The 16,295-nt window shown below is 34.2% G+C and overlaps 2 protein-coding genes across 9 annotated transcripts in view; one reads left to right on the top strand and one right to left on the bottom strand.

Annotated features, from left to right (window-relative positions):
- LOC127837691 (3-oxoacyl-[acyl-carrier-protein] reductase FabG-like) overlaps window positions 1–16,295 on the top strand; it is a 325,705-nt gene that overhangs the window by 213,640 nt on the left and 95,770 nt on the right. The window lies entirely within an intron of this gene.
- LOC127837668 (uncharacterized) lies at window positions 3,301–11,561 on the bottom strand. 2 transcript variants are annotated; one of them, XM_052364919.1, is made up of 13 exons: window positions 11,196–11,561; window positions 10,947–11,022; window positions 10,597–10,709; window positions 10,131–10,266; window positions 9,702–9,749; window positions 9,219–9,463; window positions 6,856–6,945; window positions 6,311–6,520; window positions 5,841–5,988; window positions 5,510–5,683; window positions 5,050–5,175; window positions 4,744–4,861; window positions 3,301–3,654 (listed from the first exon to the last, which is right to left on the bottom strand). In XM_052364919.1, exons 1-13 carry the CDS (start codon window positions 11,454–11,456, stop codon window positions 3,423–3,425), a joined length of 1,977 nt encoding a protein of 658 aa, XP_052220879.1. In that variant the 5' UTR covers window positions 11,457–11,561; the 3' UTR covers window positions 3,301–3,422. The 2 variants fall into 2 exon arrangements, with proteins under 2 accessions (XP_052220879.1, XP_052220880.1); XM_052364920.1 differs by having other exon boundaries at window positions 9,246–9,463.

The following is a 16,295-nucleotide window of genomic DNA, read 5'->3' as shown; positions in this document are numbered from 1 at the left end:
ATCGAATCATAAACAGTCCACCGTTTGAACGTATTTGTTTAGGCTCTAATGTCAATAATAATGTAAAAGGTTCTATCTTTACTAATGACACTGGAATAAATACGTGTAGTCACGTATGTACGTGTCACGATACTATAGCAATACTTTCAATGGCATCCCTTTTCAACCGGTTTACTGATAGAATTAGAACGTAATTAATGCATCATAATAGTTAAATCATATATCCATGTAGTGTCAGGTTAATTGAGGCGAGTTAATTTTTACACGGTTAATCGTGATCTTTGCGATTGTTACTTTTCGAATATATGCGTTAACATATCAAATTAAACAGATCTAGGTTTATAAAGCGTGGAATTACTCATTCCTATGTGCACCTGTTACATTTTATTGTTGATTCGTGCGTTGCAACGTTTCGTTTATTTTATATGTTATGCTAAAACCATTCACCGTTTAAGATAAAGTGATACATGTTAAGATGGTATTAATTTACAGATACCAGGTATAAATGATTGATGAAATATACGTAGACTTTTAGATCTAAAGTGTTCTTAATGGACTCATAAATTGCTTCTAGTTTTTATTGTGATGATGGCCATATAAAAACATATAAAGCATATCGTGAAACGATATAATTGATGTCAATCAAACCTCACCCTGTAAATGTTGAATTTCCACACCTTGGGCTAAAGCAAGCTTTATCTGTGTGTGCCTTTCTTAAAATAAATGATGCGATGTTGGTGTTTGACCATATTGATGGTCACCTGTATTTATATGTAACAAGACTTTCACTTTCAGATGTATTTCCCTTTACGGTTATATCTTCTGTGCATTACATAATTTTCGTTCGTTCTCATTATGTTTATTGAAATATAATGCTCATTTAAGATATGTACACATATATCATTTACTTACATTTATTTTGATTTGGAAAGTTTTAATGCGCTTGATCTCTATAAGTCGAGTATGAGTCCTAGATTATTGCCTTTTACAAATATATGTTGTTCTCGTCTTAATTTTAAGCACAGGTTAATGCATAGCCATAGGATACACGCACACGAATGAATAAATATGGTTTGATAGTGGAATGGGAAAGGGTAAACATAACCAAGTGAAACAATAATTTGTTTTTGAGCGAAAAAACGCCAAATTTTGTCCAAATTTATTTACACAAATTATTTTGTACGTGGATATTAACTTTAAAGCATCTCGTTTTTAACAAAAGCTTTACTAAAAGATTAAATATTGTAAATTGGGCGTTAAACAGAGCAACATAATTTTAACTTTATAAGCATTATACAATGAAACTAAACAATACAAGTATTAATTTCAACTGCTATTTTACGCGCCATTTTACACGGAATTAACAGAATAAATATTCAGAAAATAAGTGTTAACTTCCAGGAGGAGACCATGTTGTAAAAGAAACATTAGTTGTGAACGTGTTTAAAAAAAAATGGAACAATATAAGAAACATAAACAATTTAACCATAATATGTAGATGAAAAAAGCATCGAAATTCATATTAGTAAACGAAGCTGCCAAATATAATTTGACTAAACTTCTAGAGTGTTCACAAGCTTTTACATTTAATTGACCTTGGGTTTTGACCCCAAGTGAACCAGTTTCGTACGCAGCTAACGACAAATGTCTGCGCAAGTTTCGTAGACAGTTGGTTAATAGATTTTGACATCTAGATTGTTCACAATATTTTACCAAAGCTTTATTTGAAAAACTGCAACGCCCAATTGACGCAATGTTTTTCATGGCCCGCAATCTTTTTCAATCTTTACCGGGATATGAATGGAACAAATGCATGAAGGTTTGATATCTTTCAGGAGGTTACCAGATACTTACTCTTATTGCGTGGTAAAGATGTGTTTTACAATTTGCTGATACTCGTAATACGTTTTGTTTTACCCGTGATGTATTTGTATGCTGTTCTTAATTTAGTTTGTATTGCAACATAATGTGATTGGCCTTTTGTAATGACATTGCTGATTTATGAATGCTTTATGTCTATATTTATTATTTGACATTACAGTGTGATCTTGATCTTTTACTTCAGACATACATGTACCTTATTTAAAGTTTAAATAAAGCACGTTGCTTACCAAATGTGCGCTGATCTAGGTTGAAAAGGGAGGTAAATAATGCATAATGTGCGCAATAATGATAACTGATTATTTTACCCTGCTACTATTCGTATCTTACAAGAATTATAAAGAACTTCTTTGACGTTGAGATGGTATGTTTTAACGACACTAAAATTTCACCAGAAATAAGTATTAAATGATTCTTTGTCACTTTTAAGTTTGAATATATATTTAGAAAAGACCATCTACATAATTCGGGGGTCTTCTTATTTATTGATCCGTCCCTCTTTAACCCTAATGACATTTGGAAAAAGAAAAAAACATTATAAATCACTACAGGTTCTCGTATATATAAAATGTTTGTATTACTAAATTGACAACGTAACTGTGTGTGTGTGTGTGTGTGTGTGTGTGTGTGTGTGGGTGTGGGTGTGTGTGTGTGTGTGTGTGTGTGTGTGTGTGTGTGTGTGTGTGTGTGTGTGTGTGTGTGTGTGTGTGTGTGCGTGCGTGCGTGCGTGCGTGCGTGCGTGCGTGCGTGCGTGCGTGCGTGCGTGCGTGCGTGCGTGCGTGCGTGCGTGCGCGCGTGCAGTGCGTGAGTGTGTGCGTGACAAACCGACAGACGACAGACAGACAGACATAAAGACAAAAACAGACAAATAGAGATAACAGACAGATAGAAGTTCGATAGAGAGGCGGAGACCAGCGATAGCGCGCGCGAAGGAGAGATAGAGAGAAGGGGGTATAGAGAGGGAGAGAGAGAGAAAGAATTCAGAGAGAGAGAGAGACAGAAGACGACAGACAGAACAAGAGAGATAGAGAGAGTAGAGATAGAGAGAATATAGATAAAGACAGAGAGAGACATACCAGACATAGAGAGAGTGCGATATAGATACTGGGAGACAGCGAGATCGCGCGGGGGCGCGGAGAGATAGAGAGAGAGATAGAGAGAGATAGATTGGGGAAGAAGAAGAGGGAGAGAGAGAGAGAGAGAAAGAGAGCGAGAGAGAGAGAGAGAGAGATGAGAGAGAGAGAGAGAGAGAGAGAGTAGAGAGAGAGAGAGAGAGAGAGAGAGAGAGAGAGAGAGAGAGAGAGAGAAAGAGAGAGAAAGAGAAAGAGGGGATATCAAATTATTTATATCTAATTTATATCTAATGATGTTGTTACATGTAAGTACAAATCAATACACACATGAAAGTACAAATCCATACACCATCGACACAATTTATTGACAAAAATACATAACGCTTATTTACTTTTCAAATGTATTAATTCGCTATGATTTATATTTACATTGTGTTCTTGAAGTCACATTTTAATTTGATGACATATTTAATAGCTGTAGTAGTAACAAAATCGCAGTGCGTGATTGTTGCCACCGCCGTCATCAAACGGACGTATTCCCCAACCACTGTCTTGGTTGTTGGTGTCTTCGTCGTCCCATCTCAAGAAAAGTTCCCGCACGTGCATCCCGTGCACGGCCTGACACGTGTCTCCGTAACGAACAAGCACGAATGGTCGGTCCGTAGGTAGCGTAATCGACGAATATGGGGAACCATCGTTTCTGTATTAAACGATAACAATGGAACTATGAATATTCGTAGCAATCGTTTCTAAATAAAATGATAACAAAAGTTTTTGCCCCTGCAAGTCTACGCAAAATTGATGGAACCCAAGGCGAAACCAGTTTTGACCACAGGGGCATAATTGCACACGTTGAAGAGCAGCTGCCGATGATGATACATAACAACTATAAAAGAGTTGTTTTACGGTTTGAAGCAAGAGGATTTAAAATTGTTTCTTAATTAACATTATTTAAAGCCGGTGACCCGGTGGTCGTGGTAACTTTAGACTCAAGGGGCGTGATTTGCTTTAAATGCATTGCCTCATATAAAATGAACGCTTTGGACTTTGCGGTTACAGAAAAAATATATTATATAACGGTTTTCTTGAAAGTCTGTGTGAAACAGGGGAAACCTTGGGAAAGGCCAATTTTGATCCCTGGGGCATAATTGGAACAAACTTTGTCGCTAACCACTATAGTATGTCACAAACCAAACAATAAAACTAAGGGAATTGCGATATCAGAGGGGAGAAGATATTTGAAGTTTTCATGTTTTAATTCCCTTTCTGGGCCATGTGATATAATAAAAATAAACAGACTGGAACCGTGTGAACCAATTTTCACAGAGGACCACCAATGGAATATTTCAGTGAAGTTGTATTTCAATTCTGTTCAGCGGTTCACGAGACAATGTGATCCAGCTGATACTCGCTACAACACTGCAACTGTTACCCCTGTTGTGTAAAAAAAAAAAATAACCAAATGAGTTTTTAAAAGTGTATCAATAAAAAATACAACTTACACAAAACGACTATTGAAAAGTGTTAAAACGAAAAGGCAAATTTCTACCAACTTGTATCAACAGAAATCCAAATTGTACCTTTATAATCTTCAAAAGTGGTTTAATAGAAATTCAAATGTGTACCAACTCACTCTTCAAAATTAAACCGAAACAAAAAACTTGTACCGAAAAAAAATATCTAAAATATGTATCAAGAGACAAATTCATACTTGCATTAACAGATTCTTGATCAGTGCATCAAAAGAAATTCAAATTTGAACCAAAATGACTCTATTAAAGTGGCACACCTGCCGCAGTAGTAAATGCCTGTATTTTCTGTGTAGCTGCCGTCAGGAAGTGTTCCCCCAGCGCCGTCTTTGTTGCTGTCGTCATCATCATCCCAATAAAGATAACCGATCTGAAACCCTGCAAGGAAACATCGAGACATTGCATTTTTGTTAAGTTTTATTTTCATTTTGTTTCGTTCATTTGTGTAAAATTTACAAAGAGCACAATATTTATATGTACAGCCGAGTTAAACATTATTAAATTATTTTGTTATTCTAAACAAAAAATAAATAATACTGACATAATAATTGAAAAGCATGATATACCCGGAGGACAGCTTCCTTGTTTCAAGATGCAATATGTTCCACTTGGCCAATTCACGTCAAAATCGGTAAAGTGCGCTTGCGTTTTCATGCAGAACTCCGTTCGCAAGTTATTGTTAGCAAATGAACCTATCTCAATAAACATTATAAAATGAACGAAATTGATATCATGCACGGATAGTCGGATACGAAAATATCTACATGGAAGACGGCAGATGATATGCTGAATACTATTTGCATTTATAGATTTTTTTTATCATTATAGTATAATAGATATCAACGAATTTAGGCAAAACCATTATATGACCTAAGAACACATACTGTATAAACTCAGTAATACAAGTCCCAAACGTTTCTTAATTAACTAAGTCCTTGATCAAAAAGTAGCTACTTGTTAATGTTAACTTTGATAACTCATTCCTTGAATGACACGTATAGTCTTTAACACTTATATTCATATTACCAGCGAGGTATCCTTCAATCCCGGCCGTGTATTGGTTTGACGGGCTTTGGTCCTCGGTATCTTGGTACCTCCAGCCCGACTGCCACGCGGCACCCCCTGTCGGACATCCAGAGGAAGTCTTCATCATACCGTAAGTCCCTGTTGGCCACGTGACCGGCACTTGCAAGGTGAAGTCTGGTATGTGCGATTAATAATTGAAAGTAACGATAATTTCACACATCATGGCATAATTTCGTTATATAACGATCGTTCAAAATCCAGTATTTTTATATCTTTATTTAAATAGCGTCTTAAAAACAAATAACAAAACAAAAATAAATACGTAATTGACCTGTACGAGCGTTGCTATATTGTGTAGTTTGCAGTTTGTATTCCGAGTATGTCTCCAGCATATCTGACGCCACTCTTGTTATTACGTCTTTTCCTCTTGTAAATATTTCCCCACGACATATTTGTTGAGCTAATAACTTATCCAGAGCCTTCAAAATACGGACAACGTCTATAATTGTTTAGAACTAAATGTTTGGCAGTGACATTAGTTCAATTATGGATTTGCAATTAGTACTGAAGCTTATTCAGATTTTTGAAGGAATTTAGATAGTATTATATCGTGAAACATGTTTACCTTAATTATGTGTTATGGTCATTATTTTAGAGCTTTATTGGCAATATCCGTCATCTATCCTCAATCTCATGAACGTTATTAATTTATCAAAACAAATGCGTACAAAAGTAGCCCAACATTTGCTTCTAATACAAATGACAAGCATATACAAAACGAAAGATATACTCTTCAATTACCTTTAAGAAATAGTCTGAGCTTATAACGTCCGTTATAGGTACGATGGTGAACGCAATTGGTGCAGGATCAGAAGTTGAACCAGTTTCCATAGCAACATGTTGCGGAAGGTGCTCATGCATGGCCGCACTTGCATTGTATCTACTGGAGTCGAATACGTACGAGGAGGAATAACCGTTGTACCAGCCACTGTGTACTAGCAGACTTTGGTCCTATACGCGAACATGCTCATGAGTTAGTAATTACATTTATGTTACGTTAAAATATGAACAAAAACAAAACAACTTTTAATTACGACAACTGCCTATTACTGCATCCATCCTTATGCGACTTGGTATTCGAACCCATCATAATACCTCTTGTCTATAAGCACGTGTGCATAACTTACCTGTAATGAGTGATATCAGACACTGTTAACGAAACATAACTATACTGTCAAATGTTAAGGTTCTTGATCTACGTTATCAGAAAAAATAACAAAAATATACCATAGAACGTTTTAGGCAAAATACACATATGCTTTTTGGTAAGCACTTGTCAGACATACCCTTGAATGTACACGTTGAAACAATTCTGCCAAGCTTTCTCCGAAACGAGACAATGATAATGTGCCAAACTCTGCAGACATCACAACACTCTGAAATTAATACAAGAAACAGTTGGTAAAACAATAATTGCGATAGTAACGTTGAATAAGTAGTTACCAAACACATATAGGCATTGTAGGCACTGGTAAAACTGTAATGAGTGTTTATATGTGTGTGGCGGTGATGAGATTAAAAATATGAAATACTACTTGATAATTTAAATGATTGTTATTTCATGTTTACTGTGTCCCAGTTATCAAATAATCGCATAAACTGTTTTGTTCAGGTAATATTTTAACAGAAAGATGCAAACGCAAAATATGGTACAATGTATAGACTACGTAACATGCCCATGGAGAGTGTGACAGTGTATCACATGGTAACATATTGTCTTATAGCTAGAGCATAGTCTACATATTTTGCAACATTTTTAAGAATATATGCGTTAACAGATCCCGTTAGAGACTTGAATTTGTATACTGAAAGTCTCACGTAAACTCTGTTATTGAAAGATCACCGCCTAAAAGTAATGGATCATTGATAGCTGCATATAAAATGGTATAATTATGTCTTCTAGAACGCGACTATCACACTACACATAGTTTCTGTCGTTTATCGGTATATTGCGTGAACTATAACGACCAGTGTGAATTATTAGTTTGTGTGTACAAATCTTAGAGCGTGTAAGAAATTTTCTCATTTTAACAGGCAATATATAAAGAAAGCGTTCATAAGTAATGGTAGTTTTATAATAAACATGATTCGTTAAAACAGAACTACGTTGTAATAAACCTTGACATTCTTGAATGAAGATACGTATAACTAGCTCCTTAAAGACAAAAAGAAAAGAAATACATATATTTTCAGGTTTAAAAATACCCCTAAAAATCTAAAATCACCTAAATGTTTCTCAACACAGGATACCCAGTTAGAGTGACGTAATTCACGATCTTTTAAAGCTCTTAGATACAATTTTGTTTTAAATTAAATTCATCGCTTTGCAATATCTTACACCAATACGATAGGATTCTCATACGCCTGTAAATATATAAAGGGTATCGCCCCATATCGCCGTATACAAATTCTATACATTTAATATAGATTAACAAATTTTAAATGCGCACGTTCTTGAGACTTGGTAGAACCGCTGACTTCTGACGCATAGTTACAAACGCATCGAACAATGCACAATACGTCTTTGTGCATATATGTTGGTTTCATTATACAGCAAATTATCTAAAGCTGTTAAATATTTACCAACTATGAACTTATTATTTGCAATAACATTCCCAGTATGTTGAACACACAGCCGAGATAATTAAATTGACCATCAATTCGTATTGGCCCATTTTTATAGAACCATAGCTCATCGTCACGTAAAACACCACGTTGTCTGAAAACCATGTTTCTTGTTTTAACACTGACTTCTTAACTTAAGAGTTGCGATTAATTGCTAAATTGTTTAATATGTGTGTTATTGCTGAGACGTTTTGCCTTAAAGGGATCTTTTCACGCTTTGGTAAATTGACAAAATTGAAAAAAGTTGTTTCAGATTCGCAAATTTTCGTTTTAGTTATGATATTTGTGAGGAAACAGTAATACTGAACATTTACCATGGTCTAATATAGCCATTATATGCATCTTTTGACGATTTTAAAACCTAAAAATTATAAAGCGTTGCAACGCGGAACGATTGAATAATTTGGAGAGTTCTGTTTTTGTCGTTAAATTTTGTGAAACTACGAAGATTGCTTATATAAGGTATAAAATACGTCAAGGAAGTGTACTCGGCGGAATAGCTCAGTTGGCTAAAGCGTTTTTACTTCAGGACTCTGGCAGGACTCCAGGGGTCACTGGTTCGAAACCTGGTCCGGGCAATGTTCTTTTCCTTTTTTTAATTTTATTCTTGATTTTTTACTGGAGCTTTTACGATCCCATGTTTACATTTATCGATATAAAGCATTTAATGAATAAGTTAAAAAATGCCAAAATCTGTGAAAAGGCACCTTTAAAGCATGATCTCATCTTTAAAAAGTAAAACCAGCAAAACAACATCATACAGCTCAATAACAGTATTTACATTATTTTGTAAAAACATTTCTACATCCTCTAAATAAATAAATATTTGCAGAGGAAAAACAACCACCCCTTGTCTTAAGCCAACATAATATTCGTAGAATTCGGGTAGATTAGCTCACTGTTTAATATTTAATTTTGTATATCGATTTTTACAATCACTAAACTATTCTCGAGAAACATACGTCATAATTATGCTGATTAAAAATACGTTATAATAATGAAAGAAATAACAGCAGAAACAAACTGATATGTGAATATTGTTGATGCTTACTGTGCCCCAGTCTTCAAAGAATTGCATGAAGGGAGACGCTGAACTATTATCAAAGGGAAGATGGCAGAACGCCTTGACGAATTCATCAGAAATACTGAAAATGTTTCCATGAGCTTGGAGGTTGCCATGAAAGTAAGCCGCCCCACTCCTGCATTTGCTAATGGCGTCATGGTAGATGATCTGACCGCTTTCTAGATTGGCTTTTAGAGAATGAATATCTAGAAAATGAATGAAAATTAACTTTATTTAAATGTTACATATGACAGCAGACCAACACATCATTATTATTTGTAGTTGATAATTGTTATGAAAACTGTAAAAATCAACCGTCCACGTGAAGGCTTTTAATCAAAACTTTAACAAGAAGCACATGATATTTTTATGCTACAGTTTAATGAAATCCAATGTGTTATAATAAAACGGTTGCCACTTAGGCACTCGATTTGAAAAAATTACCCCGATTGAAGATAAATGCGTTGTCAATAATCCGTGTTGGATGTGAGACTAAAATGAAACATATATATTCATATAAACTTCATGTTCAACTTTATCGGACCCGTATATTACTGCAGAAACACTGTCAGGAGAGAAATGTGTGTTACCACCAGATAATGTTACCAGATTAATGAAAATAAATAAAACACAACATTAAAAAATAAAACGTATTATTGGTAATGTCATCTTCTCGACACGACCTTTAAACATGTCGAAATAGAAGATAATTTCCTAATACCTTAATTAAGGAGTGTATTTTTTTTTAAACATGCCCATTTGAAGTTGTGGAGAGTTTCTATTGTGAGTTATAATTATATATGTGTTTTGTTCCCTTATTAAATGCTTTGACGTCCGTCTGAGTTGTGTGTATTAAAGACATAGAAAACGCACCAGATGCGTGTACTTGTGTTTTAAGTTCCTCCTGCAGAGACCGGGAACCATGCACGAGATAGTGGGAAACAGTGCGCGTGCATGACGCGCTCATCGATACGCTGGCTTCCCTGATCTGTGATGCTATGCTTGTAAACTAAACATAGACAATTATACCGATACCAGTATGTGGACTGCAACATTTTTACGTATAGACATTTTGAAAACTAACAATAATATAGATGAAACTTCAATATACAGGACAGAACAAAACTTCTATTTATTTATCTTGTCAAATAGCTTAAATTCTTGGTAATGAAATTTGTATTTAAAATGGCATGTTACAGTCATATAACATTTTTCTCAAAAACATAAAATAAATATGAATACGCTTTTCGAAGAGTTTATGATTTCATAATAACATCCATATCAATATCCTGAAAGTATAACGAGCGAAATAAATAATGATGCATTGCTAGTCGTCTACCGTCAGGATTCTTTTGTCCATGAGAAGACCAGTGTCAGGTGAACTTGTCGGATTGCCGGTTAACAAATTGTACCCTATACCCAAAAACCTTAGTGGTGTATTGGTAACATCGGCTAAAGCAGAAACGACAAACTTATTTCTAATTGACTTCAGATTTAATAATTTCGAAGTCTTATTTTATTTATCATTATATAAATAACAATATAACCAATCATCAACAGCTTAAAAAGAAATAAGTACAAACGGTCCCAACACTAAATATTACATTTATGCTGTTGAGTTTCTTTAAACATTTTAATTAGTTGTTTTACTGAAATAATTAAAATCTAAAGACGCTAGACACAAAATACCTTTTATTACAGCTGGCGGAGGATAACCAAGACAGGTGGATAATATAACATTCGGTCCGTCTTTCATAAATCCAATCTGTAAGCATATACTATTATGTCGGCATATTTTTACTTTTTAGGATTGACTGTCTGTGGTTTGAAACCGAATGGATTTAGAGAAAATATCAATCAAGAGCTTGTAGAAACAACAAGAGTGTTATATGTTAACGCATAACATAGTTCAACATGACAGATAATTGTCTTTCATACCTCACCATTGAAGTCTACTGGCAATGACGAGTTGTTGTCCGTACTCAGATTATTCTGAGGTAGGCAGTCGCCCAGGTGAATAAATCCAATCGGAAGTCCAGTTGTATTTAGATTGTCAAACACATCCTGCTGGTTCTCATAGGAGCAGTAGCATGTGTAATCCGCAAAAACAATAATCGGGTCGTCGAATACAAAAACTGCTACATGAAAAAGTAAGATCGGTTTGAAGAAAAACATAATGCATTCCAAATGAGCTCCCATTTCATTATATATATGGTGTTATAACATCTTGCAAGCACAACATTGTTTGTTTATGAAGGTAATGGATACATGTTTATATAACCTTAGATAAGACACTTTTAGACATATGAGTCAAGGGTTTTCGTACGTGCCTTTTTACGAGAACCGTATCCCAACAAGATAAGCTAAAGTACATATCATAGAAAAGTAAAGACAATTTGAGTAGTTCACATTATTATTTTTTTAATTCGTGTGACTTAACACATTCAATGACTGCTAAGATATAAATATTTATTCGACATACGGGATTTGCATGTGTACATTAAAACACTTAAAGTGATTTTTGGCTCATGAAAACAAGCGTAACTTCTTATTTGGTGAATAAAGGGGTCTATACTCATTTAATATAGTGTCCATAGTGTGTTTGATAATGTGAATGTTTGTATTACATCGCATATGGTGTTGCCCCAAGCCCTCAATCACAAATCATGGATTCTTGAGCTATGTTTCTATTTGTTGTAGAATACTTGAGTCATGTATAGAGATTTTGATAAGAAAAGATAAGTATTTATTTATTATTATAAACGAAATACGTTATTACCTTAATAACCATCATATCGTATTTCTTCTCTTGGACAAAAAAACGTTTTATTTACGTATCTCGATATTAACGCATCCAATCTATCAAATGAGTTGACCAATTAACGTATGCCAGTTTTTGTTCGTCTTCAATAAGATTTAAAGGAACACGCTCCTTTTTTCCCAATTCAGCCGCGATAAAGCAACTAACGAATGAAGTTAAACAAAGATCGATAGTGAAAATGTGCTAGAATGCATTTTATATCAAAAATACATAAAACATGACTTAATTTATGCATGCAAAGTTAATATTCAAAGCAGAAAATTATGATTTGGTTTGTGCTATTGTTTGTGATATTCTCGATATAATTAAACAAAATAATCCGTACAAACACGTTACTTTTGTTTATTTAATTTGTTTAAATACTTAACATGTTTCGGCTGTAGTCTTCATCAGTAGTATCAATATAAAGTTATAAACCAAAAAGGAAATATATATAACACATAATATTGCAATATAATACATAAAATTACAATATACAAATATGGATCAGTGTTGATACAACAGCCAATTACGGTAGTAATAATATCAAAAATATATATGTTTTTAAGTAATAGGCAAACATCAAATGTATACGTTAATTATGATTATGTTCTATATGTTATAAAGCAGTTTATTATTAAGACTGTTAGGAATAATTCCTTTTTAATTTATGATTACAAAATTTTTCTTTGAATAAACGGTCTAGATTGTTTTTCACAACATCAATAGGTACCAAAGAGAACTCAGATTAAGTGAAACCGTTGATGGTAGATCCAAAATGTGCAGCAACATAAGAAATTTATTTATTTAACAGTTATTGAAATCGAATATATGGCTATTCATTCTGCGGGATACATTCTGATTAGTTTTGTCTGACGGATTGTTTATAATAAGTTTTAAATGTGTTAGAATAAAACAGTTCGTGAAGTACAATCAACATCATGGTGCAAATCATAGGATAAACCAGTAACCCAACTATTGAAGTTTGAACATAATGTAAATTTTATTGCATTCAATCTTCGACGATTACATTTACCAGATCAATGTATTTGAGTTTTTTTCTTATAAGATACTGAACCTCTTAAAGGGCTGTTACTTATATCCTTAGGTCGTTTATAAGCCGAAATAGGCTTAAATGAATGTAAGGATTTCACACTTCTGATAATCCTAATAAATCCCCGTTTTTGTGTAAAATTTTAGCCCTAGTCGGGAGGCGGAAAACGACAACGGGCGAGGCATGGTATGGTATTGCGCAAGGAGGGTTAGAGGGTTAGGGTTAGGGTAAGGGTTAGTGTTAGGGGTCGGGTTAGGGTTTGGGTTAGCCAAAACCCAACCCTAACCCTAACCCGACCCCTAACCCTAATCCTTACCCTAACCCTTTTTTGGGGTTATCACCCCTGACCATGCCTCGCCCGTTGTAGTTGTCCGCCTCCCTATTTGGAAGCGATGTGTGACTATTTTATATACTCGACAAACAATGCCATTCGACAATGAAATGTAATATTAATTGGGTATTATTGGGTCATTTGGGTACATGCAACCGTTGCTTATTCTGTTTGAATAAGGAATCTGGGGCATAGTTTGTTGCTTGCTCGAGATGGTTCCCGGATATCTGTTGCAGGGGCTGGGATAAATATACGTTATTTAAATGAAAAAAATAATTATATATGTACTATCATCTCTCGCCAAAGCATTTGCTATTTATGGTGGTCTTGGTTAGTACACTTTAATCACACAATTCATAAGACAAATACATCATTATTGAAGCTATGTAAATAATGTTTTTTATCCAACGAAATGTTAGCGAACTGAAATGCGCACAGTGAATAGCAAAATACCTGCATGAACTTTGCATAAGACATGTCATCATAAAATATAAATGGTAGGAGAACCAGATGTTTGCAGCGCGTTAAGTCTGTTAAAGCATGATCTCATCTTTAAAAAGTAAAACCAGCAAAACAACATCATACAGCTCAATAACAGTATTTACATTATTTTGTAAAAACATTTCTACATCCTCTAAATAAATAAATATTTGCAAAGGAAAAACAACCACCCCTTGTCTTAAGCCAACGTTAATATAGTGTCCATAGTGTGTTTGATAATGTGAATGTTTGTATTACATCGCATATGGTGTTGCCCCAAGCCCTCAATCACAAATCATGGATTCTTGAGCTATGTTTCTATTTGTTGTAGAATACTTGAGTCATGTATAGAGATTTTGATAAGAAAAGATAAGTATTTATTTATTATTATAAACGAAATACGTTATTACCTTAATAACCATCATATAGTATTTCTTCTCTTGGACAAAAAAACGTTTTATTTACGTATCTCGATATTAACGCATCCAATCTATCAAATGAGTTGATTAATTAACGTATGCCAGTTTTTGTTCGTCTTCAATAAGATTTAAAGGAACACGCTCCTTTTTTCCCAATTCAGCCGCGATAAAGCAACTAACGAATGAAGTTAAACAAAGATCGATAGTGAAAATGTGCTAGAATGCATTTTATATCAAAAATACATAAAACATGACTTAATTTATGCATGCAAAGTTAATATTCAAAGCAGAAAATTATGATTTGGTTTGTGCTATTGTTTGTGATATTCTCGATATAATTAAACAAAATAATCCGTACAAACACGTTACTTTTGTTTATTTAATTTGTTTAAATACTTAACATGTTTCGGCTGTAGTCTTCATCAGTAGTATCAATATAAAGTTATAAACCAAAAAGGAAATATATATAACACATAATATTGCAATATAATACATAAAATTACAATATACAAATATGGATCAGTGTTGATACAACAGCCAATTACGGTAGTAATAATATCAAAAATATATATGTTTTTAAGTAATAGGCAAACATCAAATGTATACGTTAATTATGATTATGTTCTATATGTTATAAAGCAGTTTATTATTAAGACTGTTAGGAATAATTCCTTTTTAATTTATGATTACAAAATTTTTCTTTGAATAAACGGTCTAGATTGTTTTTCACAACATCAATAGGTACCAAAGAGAACTCAGATTAAGTGAAACCGTTGATGGTAGATCCAAAATGTGCAGCAACATAAGAAATTTATTTATTTAACAGTTATTGAAATCGAATATATGGCTATTCATTCTGCGGGATACATTCTGATTAGTTTTGTCTGACGGATTGTTTATAATAAGTTTTAAATGTGTTAGAATAAAACAGTTCGTGAAGTACAATCAACATCATGGTGCAAATCATAGGATAAACCAGTAACCCAACTATTGAAGTTTGAACATAATGTAAATTTTATTGCATTCAATCTTCGACGATTACATTTACCAGATCAATGTATTTGAGTTTTTTTCTTATAAGATACTGAACCTCTTAAAGGGCTGTTACTTATATCCTTAGGTCGTTTATAAGCCGAAATAGGCTTAAATGAATGTAAGGATTTCACACTTCTGATAATCCTAATAAATCCCCGTTTTTGTGTAAAATTTTAGCCCTAGTCGGGAGGCGGAAAACGACAACGGGCGAGGCATGGTATGGTATTGCGCAAGGAGGGTTAGAGGGTTAGGGTTAGGGTAAGGGTTAGTGTTAGGGGTCGGGTTAGGGTTTGGGTTAGCCAAAACCCAACCCTAACCCTAACCCGACCCCTAACCCTAATCCTTACCCTAACCCTTTTTTGGGGTTATCACCCCTGACCATGCCTCGCCCGTTGTAGTTGTCCGCCTCCCTATTTGGAAGCGATGTGTGACTATTTTATATACTCGACAAACAATGCCATTCGACAATGAAATGTAATATTAATTGGGTATTATTGGGTCATTTGGGTACATGCAACCGTTGCTTATTCTGTTTGAATAAGGAATCTGGGGCATAGTTTGTTGCTTGCTCGAGATGGTTCCCGGATATCTGTTGCAGGGGCTGGGATAAATATACGTTATTTAAATGAAAAAAATAATTATATATGTACTATCATCTCTCGCCAAAGCATTTGCTATTTATGGTGGTCTTGGTTAGTACACTTTAATCACACAATTCATAAGACAAATACATCATTATTGAAGCTATGTAAATAATGTTTTTTATCCAACGAAATGTTAGCGAACTGAAATGCGCACAGTGAATAGCAAAATACCTGCATGAACTTTGCATAAGACATGTCATCATAAAATATAAATGGTAGGAGAACCAGATGTTTGCAGCGCGTTAAGTCTCTCGTCTAAAAACAATCAAAACATA

The sequence above is a fragment of the Dreissena polymorpha genome, chromosome 7 (genome assembly GCF_020536995.1).
Source record: "Dreissena polymorpha isolate Duluth1 chromosome 7, UMN_Dpol_1.0, whole genome shotgun sequence".
Lineage (NCBI taxonomy): Eukaryota > Metazoa > Mollusca > Bivalvia > Myida > Dreissenidae > Dreissena > Dreissena polymorpha.
Note: the sequence above shows the minus strand (reverse complement) of the source record. Positions and strands in the feature narration are given on the sequence as shown.

Coding starts and splice junctions, on each gene's coding strand:
- LOC127837668 (XM_052364919.1), bottom strand. CDS start 11,456: ATGGGAGCTCATTTGGAATGCATTATGTTTTTCTTCAAACCGATCTTA. Junction 10,267..10,596: donor TGGACAAAAGAATCCTGACG/GTAGACGACTAG, acceptor GTCTATGTTTAG/TTTACAAGCATAGCATCACA. Junction 9,464..9,701: donor CGCATTTATCTTCAATCGGG/GTAATTTTTTCA, acceptor TTCATTTTCTAG/ATATTCATTCTCTAAAAGCC.